The sequence below is a fragment of the Rana temporaria genome, chromosome 4 (genome assembly GCF_905171775.1).
Source record: "Rana temporaria chromosome 4, aRanTem1.1, whole genome shotgun sequence".
In the NCBI taxonomy this organism is placed as follows: domain Eukaryota; kingdom Metazoa; phylum Chordata; class Amphibia; order Anura; family Ranidae; genus Rana; species Rana temporaria.
In genome coordinates, this window is record NC_053492.1 from 446,581,002 (window position 1) to 446,598,578 (window position 17,577).

General features: G+C 44.0%; 1 protein-coding gene across 1 annotated transcript in view; it reads left to right on the top strand.

Moving 5' to 3' along the window:
• Positions 1-17,577, top strand: part of ABCG8 (ATP binding cassette subfamily G member 8) — a 62,806-nt gene that overhangs the window by 12,266 nt on the left and 32,963 nt on the right. The window contains exons 4-6 of the mRNA XM_040351537.1: positions 3,597-3,835; positions 5,251-5,383; positions 7,505-7,774. Of these exons, the coding sequence (XP_040207471.1) occupies positions 3,597-3,835; positions 5,251-5,383; positions 7,505-7,774 (642 nt within the window). The remainder of the gene's footprint in view (positions 1-3,596; positions 3,836-5,250; positions 5,384-7,504; positions 7,775-17,577) is intronic.

Below are 17,577 nucleotides of genomic sequence, written 5' to 3' on the forward strand. Positions count from 1 at the left end.
ACTGGTCCGACGGACCAGTTTCAGCGGACATGTTCGGTCGTGTGTACAAGGCCTAAGTGTTCCACAGTGGTCCAGGAATATACACAGACATCTTTTATTATTAAATGATTTGTATTTATGTACTGTATTTATTATCTCAGTAAGATATCACATTTTAACTTTTTTTTTATATAATATTATATGTAATGTTATTGCTAGATTTATTTATTTTTTAACAGTTTTTTTTAATATATATATTCTAAACAATATTATATAAATGTAGAATATTGGACAGCAGACAGACAAAAGAGTCACTACTTCATACAGGCGGTTAACAGAAAAATAGATATAATAATTTTGTGTACTGTAACCTTGGTTTTCATTTGAAGGGAAAAAGCACATGCCCATCATCCATAATAGTGCATGGTGTACTATTTATAATTTAATACCAGGGGCGGACTGACAACTCATGGGGCCCCCGGGCGATAGGAGATTATGGGGCCCCCGGGCAATAGGAGATTATGGGGCCTCCGGGCAATAGGAGATTATGGGGCCTCCGGGTGATAGGAGATTATGGGGCCTCCGGGCAATAGGAAATTATGGGGCCCCCGGTCAATAGGAGATTATAGGGCCCCCGGGCAATAGATTATGGGGCCACACAGTATACACACACACACAGTATACATACACAGTGTACAGACACACAATATACATACACAGTATACACACACAGTATACATACACACAGAATACACATACACACACTGAAAAGGTACTGGAGAGGCGGGGCAGCTATAATCTTGGGACTTTTAAAAAACACACAGATTTTTACATACTGTCCCTGGTTTTGCTGAGGCTGGCAACCCTGATGGGGCCCCCTAGTGGCATGGGGCCTTTGGGCAATGCCCGAGTGCCCGAATGGTCAGTCCGCCCCTGTTTAATACCTTAAGGATTTGAGTTTCCAGCTTAAAAATCCCCAAAACGTCTCATCTACTGAGATCTGAGAGATGTTGACCTCCCCTTACAGGGGGATACACCCTTTCTATGATCTGTACCCTGAGAGACAGCAAATTGGATTTATGGCAAAGCAGAAAGTGTCTTGCCACATTTGTATTTTTTAGAGTGTTAATATTTGACAAGTGGTCCCGCGTTTGATCACACAGTTGCATGGTGGTCTTCCCTACGTATTGTAAGTTACAAGAGGTACAAGTGATGATATAAATCACAAACTTAGTCTGGGAATTCACTATCTGTCTGAATGGGAAGGAACCCGCATTTGCACTAGAGAGGACCACGAGGGGGTCCACTAGGAAAAGCACAACTTGAGCATTGAGCTTATGGTACGTTGTGAGATTTTTTACTAGTTTGTGCCATCTATTTCTGGACTCCACCACACATAACTACTGGTAGTCCTTTTCTAACACATGACTCTAAAATGTTTCTACACTACTATACTTTTAGGTTGACCCTTATTGCATGACCTAAAAAGTGCCCAACCTTTCAGCTGTCCTCTTTCTTCATCCTATAGGATGTGAGACCCTCAATCCCAGTCTATGACAGCACAATCTTCTACTGAGCTATAAAAGACTTTGCTCTAGAGAATACCTTATGTAAAATCTCTTATATGTGTATATACACTATATTACCAAAAGTATTGTGACATTTGTCGTTCCACGCACATGAACTTTATGGCATCCCAGGCTTATTCTGTAGGGTTTAATATTGAGTTGGCCCACCCTTTGCAACTATAACAGCTTCAACTCTTCTGGGAAGGCTGTCCACAAGGTTTAGGAGTGTATTTATGGGAATGTTGACCATTCTTCTATTAGTGAGGCAATACACTGATGTTGGAGAGAAGGACTGGCTGGCAGTCTCCGCTCTAATTCATCCCAAATGTGTTCTTTTGGGTTGAGGTCAGGATTCTGCGCAGGCCAGTCAAATTCCTCCACCCCAAACTTGCTCATCCATGTCTTTATGGACCCTGCTTTGTACACTGGTCCAAATCATTTGGTGGAGGGGGAATTATGGAGTGGGGTTGTTTTTCCAGGGGCTGGGCTTGGCCCCTTAGTTCCAATGAAGGGAACTCTTAAGGCCGCGTACACACGGTCGGTCCAAACCGATTAAAACGGCCTGAATTCCAGTTTCATCGGTCCAAACCGACCGTGTGTACGGCCCATCGGTCCGTTGTCCTTCGGTCAAAAATTTTAGAACTTGCTTTAAAATCGAACCGATGGACCGCTGCCCGATAGGTCCAAACCGATGGTTAGTACACAAGAGCATCGTCGTGTGTTTTACATCACCGCGTTCTGACCCGATCGGTTTTTGAACTGATGGTGTGTACGCACATCAGGCCACTTCAGCGGTGAACCGATGAAAACGGTCCGTCGGACCATTCTCATCGGTTTGGACCGACCGTATGTACGCGGCCTAAGGCGTCAACATATCAGGACATTTTTGGACAATTTCTTGCTCTCAAATTTGTGGGAACAGTTTGGGGATGGCCCATTCCTGTTCCAACATGACTGTGCACCAGTGCACAAAGCAAGGTCCCCAAAGACATGGATGAGCAAGTTTGGGGTGGGGGAACTTGACTGGCCTGCAAAGATTCCTTACCTCAAACCCGATAGAACACCTTTGGGATGGATTAAAGCTCAGAAGGCCTTCTCTCCAACATCAGTGCCTGATCTCACAAATGCGCTTCTGGAAGAATGATCAAACATTCCCATAGACACACTCCTAAACCTTGTGGGCCAACTCAATATAAAACCCTACAGACTAAGACTGGGATGCCATTAACGTTCATGTGCGTGTAAAGGCAGGCATCCCAATACTTTTGGTAATAGTGTATATACCTGTATATCTGTATATACTGTATATATTCATATATATTATTTATTGTATATAGAAAGACATTTTTATGATTGTTTGTGAGAAACTACATGATTTCTCATTGATTGAAAAACAACTTAATTTGACAATAAAATCTATTCTTGACTCAAAATAGTTCAGTTTATAGCTCTCAGTTTTCCCCAAATATCCAAATTCCTTTTTTTTGCTACTGGGATCTGGCTTCCTGGTAGAGGGTGGCTATGTTTGTTCTCCGTTACCCCACTGTATGTATGAACGTAGCCACCTTCTGTTGCTCACACCCAAGATGGACTATGGACTATGGGATGTGTTGTGTGTAGTATATGCTCTATGGTAATAAGATTATATATTATCGTTTTTTTACACATCTTATATCTATTTTCACTGTGTATGATGTACAATACAATATTAAGTGCATTGATAAGGGTGACTTCTGGTTGTCTGAGTTGATTAGGTTATAGGGTACAGGATTCATAGAGACTGCTATTCAAGTGTTTGTTGGTTCCATCCATGCCAGCATACTCTGAAGCCATGACTTTGGACCTGAAGTCACCATTTTTATTGTTTTATCAGTTTTTATTACTTTTAAAGTTTTTTTAATTTAATGTTTCTTTTACTCTAACTTTCATCCCAGAGAAAGATAGAGAGTGATTATTCCAGGCATTTGCTATAGTTTGTTTTAGCTGCAGTAAGACAAAGAGATTTTTTTTTCAATGTAAAGATTAAAAAAAAAAATTTATTTGGTTTAGGGTGTGGAAGGACAACTCTTTTAGACATCATTACATGCAAGGATGAAGGTGGGAAGATTAAATCAGGAGAAATTCTCATTAATGGGAAACTCACCACAAGGAATTTGGTGAAGAAGTGCGTCGCTCATGTCCGTCAGGATGATCAATTGTTGCCTCACCTCACTGTCCGAGAAACGCTGTCATTTGTCGCCAAACTTCGCCTCCCTAAATCCTACTCAAACGAGCAGCGGCAAAAGCGGGTGAGCAGCAAATTTACATGTATACAATCATTTCAGTGTATTCAGCCTTTTACAGTCTTTAATTTTAGCGGCATTTACAGACTAAACATTTTGTGTTTCTTATCTGTTATTCATTAGATGTACAAAATGTATTATATTGCAACCCACCAGTTCATAGATGTGGTGGCTGTATTCATTTTTTTTTCCTTTTTCACCTGGCGATCCTCCATATAACACATTTCCTGTCATTGGGTGGCTACACTTATGCACTGTATCTATGGAGGAACCATGGTTGTCACCCAGACTGCTCCCCTGATCTGGACTACAAATATGTCCTTCTCCATTCATCTCCACTACATGGGGAGAGGGGAATTAGTAGTTTACAGAAGACAGCTTGGGTGCATGTTTGTGCTTTAGGTTTATTTCAGAGGACACATGACAAAGACATAACATTTCTGGCAAGATCAATAGGCATCTTCTGTGCTTGCTAAAAATGTTCTTTCAAATGTAGCCACCACAACAAAATACAGATAATTTACAATAAATCTAATAAATATATATAAACAATATAATCAAATTTTGTTTTTGGGTTTAGATATCCTTTAACAATTGTGGTCATGGAGACGTGACTGTAAAAAGGATTCCTGGCATATGATTTCTGCCAGTTTTCAAGAACTTTCTTTGTGTTCAGTAAAATTTGTAATACAAATTTTAACAGCACACCTAGGTACAGTTAAAGTGATATTACAAGGCAAGTTTTATATTTAAAAAAAAAATAACAAACACGTCATACTTAAATGCTCTGTGCAATGGTTTTGCACAGAGCAGCCACGGTCATCTTCTTCTCAGGTCCCCCACCAGTACTCCTGGCCCCTCCCTCCTGTCGAGTGCCCAAAGAGCAAACAGGTTCCTGTGGGGGGCACCCGAGCTGAGCCGCTGCTCTGTGTGTCCATTCAAACAGAGCCACGGGCTTGGCCCACCCCATCTCTCTTTTTATTGGCTCACTGGCTGTGATTAGTAAAAATGTTTTGGTTTTAGGTACACTTTAATCCTTAAAGGGGTTGTAAAGGTTCGTTTTTATTTTCTAAATAGGTTCCTTTAAGCTAGTGCATTGTTGGTTCACTTACCTTTTCCTTCAATTTCCCTTCTAAATGTTTTTTTTCTTTGTCTGAATTTCTCACTTCCTGTTTCTCCTCAGTAAGATTGCCACCATCATCCATGGGGGTTAGTCAGCCAGAACAGCTTACTGAGGAGGAACAGGAAGTGAGAAATTCAGACAAAGAAAACAAAGAAAACATTTTTTAGAAGGGAAATGGAAGGAAAAGGTAAGTGAACCAACAATGCACTAGCTTGAAGGAACCTATTTAGAAAATAAAAAACAAACCTTTACAACCCTTTTAAGTGCCATTTGTGAACATATTTTAATTTCTTTTAAGGTGGAAGACGTTATAGCAGAGCTCAGGTTACGGCAATGTGCAAACACTAAAGTGGGGAATGCATACACGCGAGGAGTGTCTGGAGGAGAGAGGAGAAGAGTCAGCATTGCCGTCCAACTTCTATGGAACCCTGGTAATAAGCCTGAAGTTAGCAATTATGTTATTACCGTATTTATCGCGGTATAACGCGCTCCCGCGTATACCGCGCACCCCTAAAGTTGCCCCGAATCCTGTGGAAAAAAACGTTTTTTTTTTGTACTTACAGTTTTGGTGTCTTGCGCGGCGTCCATCGGCGGCCTTGTCGGGTCCGGCGTCCGTCTGCGGCTTCGGGTGTCCTCTTCGTCGGGTCCGGCGTCCTTCTGCGGCTTCGGGTGTCCTCTTCGTCGGGTCCGGCGTCCTTCTGCGGCTTCGGGTGTCCTCTTCGTCGGGTCCGGTGTCCTTCTGCGGCGTCCTCGCGTCCTCCCCGCTCGTTTCCCGCGCCGAGTTTGAATACTGCGCCGACATACTGTATACAGAGCGCAGTACACTCGTGTATTGTCAGCAATGCTCAGCAACTCTCGCGCTGACGTCCTGTAGTCCAGGACGTGAGCGCGGAAGGAGCCGAGACTGCCCGACTATACCCGAGTGTACTGCGCTCGTTATATGTCGGCGCAGTATTCAAAACTCGGCGCGGGAAAGCAGGTATCGGCGTATACCGCGCACCCACGATTTTGCCCTGATTTTCAGGGCAAAAAAGTGCACGGTATACGCCGATAAATACGGTAATTATGAACGAGATACTGCTTTATAGTGAATCTCTTGCCAAGGTTTGTACATTTAAGTATTTACATATTTATAACCAATGAAAAATAAGATTTAAAACAAGCCATCACTGATCTTTGTAGCTGCAGGCACTGTTGAGCAATCTGTCTTCAAAATTCACAGCAAATGCATTGAACCTATTATTGTTGATTTGCTTAAAGCTGCAGGCACTGTAGAGGAATTCACTTTTAAAATTCACAGCAAAAGCATCAAAGCCATTATGGTCGATTTACTAAAGGTGATAAGGTTGTTTATTTTGCAAGGGATATTTTCCTAAGCTTAATGAAGATGGGAAAATTCACTTTACAATCAAATTCCCTTGCAATGAGAAATTGTCTCAAAGTGACAACAGTACATGAGCTTTAAAAAAAACCTTCACTGGCTTTTGTAGCTGCAAACACTGTAGAGCAACCCAGCTTCAAAATTCACAGCAGAAGCATTGAAGTCATTGGCCCAGATTCAGGTAGAGCCGCGCAATATTTGCGTGGGCAAAGGGCAACGATTTTTGCTCTGCGCCCATGCAAATATTTCGATTTGCCCGCGATTCACGGAGCAGTAGCTCCGTAAATTGTGCGGGCGCTATGCTAATTTGCCCTGCGTAAGGGCGCCTAATGTAAATGATCCCGCCGGGGGCGGGAATCATTTAAATTAGGAGCGCTCCCGCGCCGAGCGAACAGCGCATGCTCCGTCGGGAAACTTTCCCGACGTGCATTGCGGCAAATGACGTCGCAAGGACGTCATTTGCTTCTAAGTGAACGTGAATGGCGTCCAGCGCCATTCACGAATCACTTACGTAAACGACGTGAAATTCAAATTTCACGAGCGGGAAGGGCGGCTATACTTTAGCATTGGCTGCCCCTACTATGAGAAGGGGCAGCCTTACGCTAAAGCCGCCGTACGGAAACTCCGTACCTGGCGTGCGCTGGGCCCGGGCAAGTTTTGTGAATCGGTGATAGTATGCTATTTGCATACTATACGCCGATCACAATGGCCGCGCCCCCCTAGCGGCCAACGCAAGAATGCAGCCAAAGATATGAAGGCATAAGGAGGCTTATGCCTGTCATATCTTAGGCTGCAGTCGGTGTAACGAGGTTCCTGAATCAGGAGCACTCGTTACACCGGAGCAAGTAAGCCACCTTGGGTAAGGGAAAACGACAGTGAACCCTTGCAGCTTCACAGCCGGTTCCCTTATGTGCATGCGTGAATGACCCGGCAGCGGGGGAAGGAGGAGTGGGGCCGAACTTCCGGATGAGTTTGCCATGGCAAAGTCAGCCGGAAGTGGGAGCGGATACCTGCTAAACCAAGCACATGCTCTCCAAAAGGTGCCAAATGTGGCAGTGGAGGGGGGGGGGGAGGCTATGTTTTAAAATGTTGTATACTGTGGATCATCAGGATTATTTTACCATCCCAAAAACTTCAAACCCCAACCACTTAATTTCCTTTTGTCTTGCAGGCATCTTGATTCTTGATGAACCTACCTCTGGCTTGGACAGTTTTACAGCTCATAATCTTGTGATAACCTTGTCCAGGCTCGCCAGAGGAAACCGTTTGGTTTTATTGTCAATTCATCAGCCCCGCTCTGACATATTCCAACTTTTTGACTTGGTTCTCCTACTGTCATCGGGAGCCACAATCTATTCTGGCACAGCAAAAGACATGGTGCAGTATTTCACTTCTATAGGCTATCCATGCCCAAGATACAGCAACCCTGCCGATTTTTATGGTAAGTCAATCTACAAGACTTTTGAATCTTAAAGAGGTTACCACTCCCTTCCATGCTGAAGGGGGGAAAGAAGTCTCACCTATGGAGACAGAAAACTGCCAAAATCGTACTTACTTGAGTGAAAAAGGCTAGAACCAATTTATTTATTTTTGCTTTCTGTAGCCGTGTCTGAAAGAGCTCTCCCTCACTTCTTATCTAGATGATACCACATACACTATATTACCAACCCCCTGAAAAACAACCCCCACACCATAATCCCCCCTCCACCAAATGATTTGGACCAGTGCACAAAACAAGGTCCAAAAAGACATGGATGAGCGAGTTTGGGGTGGAGGAACTTGACTGGCCTGCACAGAGTCCTAACCTCAACCCAATAGAACACCTTTTGGATGAATTAGAGCGGAGGCTACAAGCCAGACCTTCTCGTTCACATGCCTGACCTCACAAATGCGCTTCTGGAAGAATGGTCAAACATTCCCATAGACACACTCCTAAACCTTGTGGATAGTCTTCCCAAAAGAGTTGAAGCTGTTATAGCAATATCTAGCAACACAATATTGAACCCTACGGACTAAGACTGGTATGCCATTAACCACTTAACGACCGCCACATGTACATATACGTCCACAGAATGGCACGTACAGGCATATGGGCGTACATGTACGTCCCTGCCTAGACGTGGGTCGGGGGTTCGATCAGGACCCCCCCCCCCGGTACATGCGGCGGTCGGAAATCGTCTGGGAGCGATCTGGGATGAGGGCGCGGCTATTTGTTTCTAGCCACCCCCTCGCGATCGCTCCCCGAAGCTGAAGAACGGGAGAGCCATATGTAAACACGGCTTCCCCGTGTTTCACTGTGGCGACTGCATCGAATGTGTCATCCCTTTTATAGGGGAGACACAATCGATGACGTCAGACCTACAGCCACACCCCCCTACAGTTGTAAACACACACTAGGTGAAACATAACTCCTTCAGCGCCACCTGTGGTTAACTCCCTAACTGCAACTGCCATTTTCACAATAAACAATGCAATTTAAATGCATTTTTTGCTGTGAAAATGACAATGGTCCCAAAAATGTGTCAAAATTGTCCGAAGTGTCCGCCATAATGTCGCAGTCACGAAAAAAATCGCTGATCGCCGCTATTAGTAGTAAAAAAAAAAAAAATTATAAAAATGCAATAAAACTATCCCCTATTTTGTAAACGCTATAAATTTTGCGCAAACCAACCGATAAACGCTTATTGCGATTTTTTTTACCAAAAATAGGTAGAAGAATACGTATCGGCTTAAACTGAGGAAAAAAAATGTTTTTTTATATATTTTTGGGGGATATTTATTATAGAAAAAAGTAAAAAATATTGAATTTTTTTCAAAACTGTCGCTCTATTTTTGTTTATAGTGCAAAAAAATAAAAACCGCAGAGGTGATCAAATACCACCAAAAGAAAGCTCTCAAGGCGTCTCAATATATTTGGTAATATAGTGTATATCATGGTGGGACAAAGTGACGGTCGGACAGAGACACCAATAGCAATAGGTGATCAAAGTTTTTGTAAAGATTTCTTTACCCCAGAAGTTGGAAAAATGCTGCAGAGTCAACTAGGTGAGGCAAAATTGGTGTAATTGGCTTTAAATGGCTCCTTAGGGTTAGAGGAAATCCTTTCACCTACCCTACACCTGTTTTTGTGTCACAAATGGTCCCTGATTAACCACATTATGGTTGGACATTGGACTCCAACCTGTATTTTGAAAACTGTTTTGAACTTTCTTGTTACAAAAAAATCCGGTGTTTGATTGATTAAAGGCAAATAAGCTGTTCACTTTGCAAAGGAAGTTGCACTTGCAAGGCAATTTACCCAGAAATTAGCGAATGTCATGAAATTTCACTTTGAAAAGAATACCCAATCACATGCAAGGCAAATAAAAAAACAGCATTTTTGCTGGCAAATGATTGGATGATGGAAGTCAGCAGAGCTTCATCTCCTCCACTAAGCTTTGGGGAAAATTGGGGAAAATTCCTTTGCAAAGTGAACAGCCTTCTTGCCTTTAGAAAATCAAGTGTGCCCAGACACCATGGGCCTGATTTACTAAGCTATGTGCGCTGCGCTGGTTCATGCATTAATTAGTACTCCGGGTGGAGGCTTAATCAGGCGCATGAACCAGCGTAGCAGCCGGCGCATTGAAACTAATATGTAAAGCCGCGCCGAACTCCCTATAGAAGTCTATGGGAGAAATCAAAAGTGTTCATTTTAAAGGCTAATCTGCAAGTTTAGTCCTAAAAAGTGTTTGGGGACCTCAGTCCTGCCCCAGGGAACATGTATCAATGCTTTTTTTATTTTTTAAAACGGCCGTTTTTTCGGGAGCAGTGAAATTAATAATTCTTAAAGTGAAACAATAAAAGTGAAATATTCCTTTAAATTTCGTACCTAGGGGGGGTGTAATGTCAGCATGTGAAATAGCGCATTTTTCCCGCACTTAGAACTCCCCCTGCACAAAGTGACATTCTGAAGGAAAAAAGTCATTTAAAAATTCACACGCGGCTATAATGAATTGTCGGCTCTGACAATTCTAAAGGGATTCATTCATAAAACAAACAAAAAAATGTGTAGGGGTTCCCCCAAATTAAATTACCAGGCCCTTCAGGTCTGGAATGGATATTAAGGGGAACCCCGCCGTAAAAACCAAAAAAAAAAAAAGACGTGCGGTTCCCGGCAAATATCCATTCCAGACCCTTCAGGTCTGGTGTGGATTTTAAGGGGAACTCCACCCCAAATTGAAAAAAAAAATGGCGTGGAGTCCCCCTAAAAATCCACACCAGACCCTTATCCGAGCACGTTGACCTGGCCGGCCGCAGAAAAGAGGGGGGGACAGAGTGCGGCCCCCCCCCTCTCCTGAACCGCACCAGGCCACATGCCCTCAACATGGGGAGGATGTCCCCATGTTGATGGGGACAAGGGTCTCATCCCCACAACCCTTGCCCGGTGGTTGTGGGGGTATGCGGGCGGGAGGTTTATCAGAATCTGGAAGACCCCTTTAACAAAGGGGACCCCCAGATCCTGACCCCCCCCCTGTGTGAAATGGTAATGGGGTACATTGTACCTCTACCATTTCACCCCAAAAAAAATGTCAAAGTGATAAAAATGACAGTAGCCGGTTTTTGACAAATCTTTTAATAAAATCTTCTTTTCTTCTTTCCTTCGGGGTTCTTCCGCTGCCTCTTTCTTCTAGTCCACATCTTGCCCGACGTCTTCTTCTATCTTCTCCGTCCGTCCTTCCGCCTTCTGGTCCCGCATCTTGCCCGTTGTCTTCTCCGTCCGCCTCCTCGTCCGCATCTTGGGTCTTCTGCGGTCTTCTTCTCGGTCCGCCGCCTTCTCGTCCCCTGCGTTTGAATTGTAATTGGCCGCCGTTTTCCCGCTCCTGGGACCCGCCCCCCTCTGACGCCACAAGTAAACTCCTTAGAAGGTCATGTGCGTCAGAGGGGGGCGGGGTCACATGAGTGTGACACGGCGGGAACTTCTTCTCCGGGCGGCGCGATTGAAATTGAATTCCCCCGCTGTGTGACGCTCTGCGACCCCGCCCCCCTCTGACGCACATGACCTTCTAAGGAGTTTACTTGTGGCGTCAGAGGGGGGCGGGTCCCAGGAGCGGGAAAACGGCGGCCAATTACAATTCAAACGCAGGGGACGAGAAGGCGGCGGACCGAGAAGAAGACCGCAGAAGACCCAAGATGCGGACGAGGAGGCTGGCGGAGAAGACAACGGGCAAGATGCGGGACCAGAAGGCGGAAGGACGGACGGAGAAGATAGAAGAAGACGTCGGGCAAGATGTGGACTAGAAGAAAGTGGCAGCGGAAGAACCCCGAAGGAAAGAAGAAAAGAAGATTTTATTAAAAGATTTGTCAAAAACCGGCTACTGTCATTTTTATCACTTTGACATTTTTTTTGGGGTGAAATGGTAGAGGTACAATGTACCCCATTACCATTTCACACAGGGGGGGGGTCAGGATCTGGGGGTCCCCTTTGTTAAAGGGGTCTTCCAGATTCTGATAAACCTCCCGCCCGCATACCCCCACAACCACCGGGCAAGGGTTGTGGGGATGAGACCCTTGTCCCCATCAACATGGGGACATCCTCCCCATGTTGAGGGCATGTGGCCTGGTGCGGTTCAGGAGAGGGGGGGGGCCGCACTCTGTCCCCCCCTCTTTTCTGCGGCCGGCCAGGTCAACGTGCTCGGATAAGGGTCTGGTGTGGATTTTTAGGGGGACTCCACGCCATTTTTTTTTTAAATTTGGGGTGGAGTTCCCCTTAAAATCCACACCAGACCTGAAGGGTCTGGAATGGATATTTGCCGGGAACCGCACGTCTTTTTTTTTTGGGGTTTTTACGGCGGGGTTCCCCTTAATATCCATTCCAGACCTGAAGGGCCTGGTAATTTAATTTGGAGGGACCCCCTTTTTTTTTTTTTTTTTTTTAATGAGCAATGACTCTATTCTTTATAGCCATGAGTACTTTAACCACTTGCCCACCGGGTTAATTCTGGCACTTCTCTCCTTCATGTGAAAATCACAATTTTTTGGCTAGAAAATTAATCAGAACCCCCAAACATTATTTATTTTTTTTTAGCAGACATCCTAGGGAATAAAATGGCAGTCATTGCAATACTTTTTGTCACACCGTATTTGCGCAGCGGTCTTACAAGCGCACTTTTTTTGGATAAAAATCACTTTTTTGAATTAAAAAATAAGACAACAATACATTTTGCCCAATTTTTTTCTATATTGTGAAAGATAATGTTACGCCGAGTAAAATGATACCCAACATGTCACGCTTAAAAATTGCGCCCGCTCGTGGCATGGCGTCAAACTTTTACCCTTTAAAAAACTCGATAGGCGACGTTTAAAAAATTCTACAGGTTGCATTTTTTGAGTTGCAGAGTAGGTCTAGGGCTAGAATTATTGCTCTCACTCTAACGATCGCGGCGATACCTCACTTGTGTGGTTTGAATACTGTTTTCATATGCGGGCGCTACTCGCGTATGCGTTTGCTTCTGTGCGCGAGCTCGTCGCGACGGGGCGCTTTAAAATTTTTTTTGGGGGTTTTCTTATTTATTTTTATTTAGTTTTATAATGTTTTACACTGAAATAAAAAAAAAAAAAAAAATGATCAGTTTTCTTCCTATTACAAGGAATGTAAACATCCCTTGTAATAGGACTAGTGTGTGACAGGTCCTCTTTATGGAGAGAGGCGGGGTCAATAAGGCTGGAAAGCATGGTATTGAAAAAAAAAAAAAAGATCTCATGCTTTCAGCTGCAATCATGTTCGTTCACCACAGTGGTGTAGTGTATAGCACTTTGACCTAGCAGCAAAAGAGTCGTTGGTTCGAATCCCGCCCGTGACAGCATCTGCATGGAGTTTGCATGTTCTCCCTGTGCCTGCGTGGGTTTCCTCCCACAATATAAAAACACGCTGTAAATCGGTTCCGGTCTAAATAAGCCCTAATATGCAGTAGTATATTAAGGTTTGGTTCTGCCCTAGGCCTGACTACATATCTGCACCTCCTAATAGAAAAATGACCCACCCCCTTCCTGTCAAGGTCACACCCTGTTTTTGTATAACCCCGCCCAGTAATTTTCAGGGGACCCACACACTAGTTCTGGGGGGGCACTGGATTCCCTTAACCACTTCCATACCAGGCACTTACGCACCTTCCCGCCCAAGCCAATTTTCAGCTTTCCACACTGTCGCACTTTGAATGGCAATTGCGCGGTCATACAACACTGTACCCAAACAAAATTGGCGTCCTTTTTTCCCCACAAATAGAGCTTTCTTTTGTTGTTATTTGATCACCTCTGCGTTTTTTTTTTTGCGCAACAACTAAAAAAAGACTGCAAATTTTGAAACAAAAAAACCTTTCTTTTTTTAGGTTAATTTTTTTGTAAATAAGTTTTTCTCTTTCAATTACGGGCACTGATATGGCGGCACTGATGGGCCCCGATGAGATGGCACTGATGGACATCGATGAGGTAGTACTGACGGCACAGATGAGGTGGCATTGATTGGCGGCGCTGCTATGCGGCACTGATGGGCACTCATAGGCGGCACTGATGGGCACTCATGGGCGGCACAGATGGGCGGCACTTATGGGTGGCACTGATGGATACTTATGGGCGGCACTTATGGGTGGCACTGATGGATACTTATGGGTGGCACAGGTGGGCACTGTGCATGGATGGGCACTGTGGGGTGGCACTGATTTTCCCAGTCAGTGCCCATTTGTGGGCACTGATTGGCATCTTTTTTCTTATTTTTTAATGCTTTTTGTTTTTTTGTTCTATATTTTTTTTGTTTTTGCACACCCTGGTGGTCCAGGGTGGGCATCCCTGGTGGTCCAGTGTGGTGATCCGAGGGGGGGCTGCGCTGATAAACAATCAGCGCGAACGCCCCCTGTCAGGAGAGCCGCCGATCGGCTCTCCTATACTCGCGTCTGTAAGACGCGAGTGAGGAAGAGCCATCGATGGCTCTTCCTGTTTACATCGTGATCAGCCGTGATTGGACACGGCTGATCACGTGGTAAAGAGTCTCCGTCTCCGTGAGAGACTCTTTACCGAGATCGGAGATGCAGGGTGTCACACTGACACCCCGCATCACTGATCGCCGCGCTGCGTGCCCCCACAGGCGCGTGCGGCATGAAATCCTGCAGGACGTCCTGTCAGGATTGTGTAACCACTTCCCGGACGTAAATCGGCCATAGGCTGGGCGGGAAGTGGTTAATTTGCATAGTTTTTCTCTCACTTCCTGTTTGGCTATGGGGCAGGAAGTGAAGGCAAATCTCCCCAATTGGACACAGATAATACAAAATAAACTGACAGGGCCTATAACCCTCCCTCACTCTATCCAAAATGAAAGAAAATAAAACTTGTTGATTATAGTTCTTGTCAGGGGCGGACTGACCATTGAGTCACTCGGGCACTGCCCGAGGGCCCCATGCCACTAGGGGGCCCCATCCGGGTTGCCAGGCTCAGTAAAACCAGGGACAGTATGTAAAAATCTGTGTTTTTTTTAGATCTGTCCCTGATATGTCCGAAAATGACATGCTTTTAATGTGAATATCCCAAGATTTTAGCTGCCCGCCTCTGCACTACCTCCTGGCGTGGTGGTCATCTGTAAGCCAGAGGGGCCCCATAATCTTCTATTGCCCAGGGGCCCCATGAGTTGTCAGTCCGCCCCTGGTTCTAGTTTAAGCACAAATTTCATAGAGTTTTATTGAGAGCCCTAAGAAAATATAACCATGCCAATAGGCCAGGATAGAGCGTTGCTAATATGTAGGAATGTGTGTGTTAGAGCACCCCACCCAATGTTAACTAAAAAATTATTAATTTGCAAATAAGTATTATCTGCTCATTTTTTTGGGGATGTCTGCACCCCTGATAGTGACAACATTTGTGAGGTGTCTTCACCCTTTCTAATTCATTCACTTCCTGTCACATAGCCAAACAGGAAGTGAGGGTAAAACCTTACTAATATATTTTCTTGTGGACACAGAGATCAAGCTAAATAGTTTCCCATTATGTAAATTGCACTCTAGCATTTTGCTGTGTACACCCCAAATTATTAGGGATCTTGGACTTTGGGGTCCATTTACTAAAGGCAAATCCACTCCTACAAGTGCAAAGCAAGGAAGAAAACAAAACAACTTTGCTTCTACAGGATTGGATGTTAAAACCATCAGTGCTTCCTCTCTGATTTTCAGCAACTATGCTTGTACTGCAGAGTGGCTTTGCCTTTACTAAACCCCAAACTAAATAATCATTTGGGGCAGGGATCCTCAAACTACGGCCCTCCAGCTGTTGTAGAACTACACATCCCATGAGGCCTTGTAATGCACTGACATTCACAGACATGACTAGGCATGATGGGAATTGTAGTTCCTGAACAACTGGAGGGCCGTAGTTTGAAGACCCATGATTTGGGGTGTACACAGCAGTGCTGGAGTGCAATTTGCTTAATGGGGACACTAGTTAGATTGACCGGTGTCCCCAAGAAATGACACTGGTAGGGTTTTAACCTCACTTCCTGTTCAGCTGTGTGACAGGAAGTGAAGCCAATTTTAAGAAAAGGGACACAAAGCTCAACACAAAAATAAAAAAACACAAAGCAGGGGTTCTAACACTCACTTGGCTTCCCTCAAACACCCACAATTTGAATAGGATTGCCTTGCGCTAGATTTAAGCACAGTGCTGTAAATCAGCACGTCAAGCCTGTCCACCAATAGCAAACCCCCCCCCCCCCCACAGGCCATGTTTGCAGGTTTTCCTTCATCTTGCACATGTGCTTTAAAATAGTCTGGACAGCAATTCTTGATAAGAGAAATCCCCAAAACATGTCCTGTCGGGGGTACTTGAGGGCTGAGGACCACTGCAGAATAAATAAAATACTTACCAGTTTTTGTCTTTAAAGTCATGGGAGAATAAACATGGCAAACATTTCATGATTACACACCAGGAAAGAAGCTTAGACAAAAATCACACATAATTTGTTAGGCCCAAACCTAGTTCAGCTGCAGCTGTCAACATATGTAGCATGAAAAAGTAACAAAAGACAAACTTAACAATTTTAAAGTAATTTTTATTGGTCAACAAAACAAGGAAAGCAAAAAAAGACAAACAAACAAAAATACATTTCAAAATTCTAATTAACCATAGCTTCACACATTTTTCATAAAATAAGGCCACATAGACAAATACATCAAAGTGAACATCATTTAAAAATAAACCAAAACCATTGGCAAAATAAAACAAAACCCATGCAACAAACCACATTTGTGTTTAGCAACAGCATTTCTGCCAGCCTGCCCCTTCTGAGGGCAGCTGAGGACTGATCGATCCAAGCTTTTTATAACAGTGCTAGTAATGAAGCAATTGAAATCACATGACCAAATTGCAGTCTCTAGTTTGGGTGAGCTTGTAATTGGGCACACCTGCAATTAACCCAAACCACGCTCTATGAGCATCCAATGAGTGTTTTTCACCTTTTAAAAAGAAAGGATATTTTTTTTCTAAGTGTTTGAGCATGCTCAGTTCATCACACATGTAGGAACCAAGCTGCAATGGAATGAGAGCTTTTTTTTTTTGGTTTCCCCTGATCTGATGCTTTCCAGCCTGAAGGGGAGGTGTTAAAGACAGAAGTAAACACGCACATTTAATAATCTATTTGTGTGAAAAAAAAGGTTGCCAATTTTGTTTGGGAGCCACGTCGCACGACTGCGCAATTGTCAGTTAAAGCGACGCCGCGCCGAATCACAAAAACTTGCCCGGTCATTGACCAGAAATATGGTCCGGGCTCAAGTGGTTAAAAATTAACAAAACACAAAAGTGAGCCCAATTTTTGGGGATAATGTGAAAGATGATGTTACACTGAGTAAATAGATACCTTACATGTCACGCTTTACTATTGGAAACACTCCTGCAATGGGGCCAAAATGAATTCCGTGAATATCCCCATAGGTGACCTTTTTCTTTTTTTTCCAGGTTACCAGTTTATAGTTACAAAGAAGGTCTAGTGGTAAAAGTATTGCTCTCGCTCTAACGCACGCGTCAATACCTCACATGTGTGGTTTGAGCGATGTTTATATATGTGGGCGGGACTTGCGTAAGTCCCGCCCACATATGTAAAAATTATTTTTACTTTTTGCTATAATAAATATCCCCAAAAATATATATTCAAAAAACTAAAAAAACCCTCAGTTTAGGCCGATACGTATTCTACATCTTTTTGGTTCCAAAAAATCGCAAATAGCGTTTAGT